Source organism: Lagopus leucura, unplaced genomic scaffold (assembly GCF_019238085.1).
Source record: "Lagopus leucura isolate 7727_CA_CO unplaced genomic scaffold, USGS_WTPT01 35076-0_obj-0_obj, whole genome shotgun sequence".
Classification (NCBI taxonomy): domain Eukaryota; kingdom Metazoa; phylum Chordata; class Aves; order Galliformes; family Phasianidae; genus Lagopus; species Lagopus leucura.
Window position 1 is genome coordinate 1 of NW_024969037.1, and position 713 is coordinate 713.

Below are 713 nucleotides of genomic sequence, written 5' to 3' on the forward strand. Positions count from 1 at the left end.
CCATCCCAGTCCCTCCCAGTTGCCCCCCAGTCCCTCCCAGTGCCCCACAACCCCCTCCCAGTCCCTCCCAGTCCCTCCCAGTCCCATCCCAGTGCCTCACCTTGCCCTGATGCTGGATGTGATGACGGCGGACGTGGGGCTGCCCCACGGCGACTGCGTCCCCCACGGCCAACCCCCATCCTGGGGCCGCGTTGTAAACGCTCAGCACCACCGAACCCGTCCCATCCGACAGCCCCACAGCGCTGTGGGGCACAGAGAGGGCATTATGGGATGCTCTGTGGGGCGCTACAGGGCAGTATGGGGGCTCTATGGGGTTCTGTAGGGCTCTATGGGGTGGTATGAGGCGCTATGGGGCAGTAAGGGATCTCCATGCAACTCTATGGGGTGGTACGAGGCGCTATGGGGCAGTACGGGGTCTCTATGGGGTCTCTATGGGGTTCTATGAGGCGCTAGGGGGCATTGAGGGGGCTCTATGGGGTGCTATGGGGCAGTATGGGCTCTCTATGGGGTCGCTATGGGGAGCTATGGGGCAGTATGGGGTTCTGTGGGGTCTCTATTGGGTGCTATGGGGAGCTATGGGGCAGTATGGGGTTCTTTGGGGTCTCTATGGGGTGGTATGGGGAGCTATGGGGCAGCATGGGGTTCTATGGGGTCTCTATGGGGTGCTATGGGGAGCTATGGGGCAGTATGGGGTTCTTTGGGGTCTCTATGGG

General features: G+C 62.1%; 1 protein-coding gene across 1 annotated transcript in view; it reads right to left on the reverse strand.

Annotated features, from left to right (window-relative positions):
• Positions 1–94: 94 nt before the first annotated feature.
• The window catches only part of TTC5 (tetratricopeptide repeat domain 5), a gene marked incomplete at its 3' end in the record, with an annotated part of 4,457 nt that continues 3,838 nt past the window's right edge, over positions 95–713 (reverse strand). The window contains exon 5 of the mRNA XM_042894895.1: positions 95–242. Coding sequence (XP_042750829.1) covers positions 95–242 — 148 coding nt within the window. The remainder of the gene's footprint in view (positions 243–713) is intronic.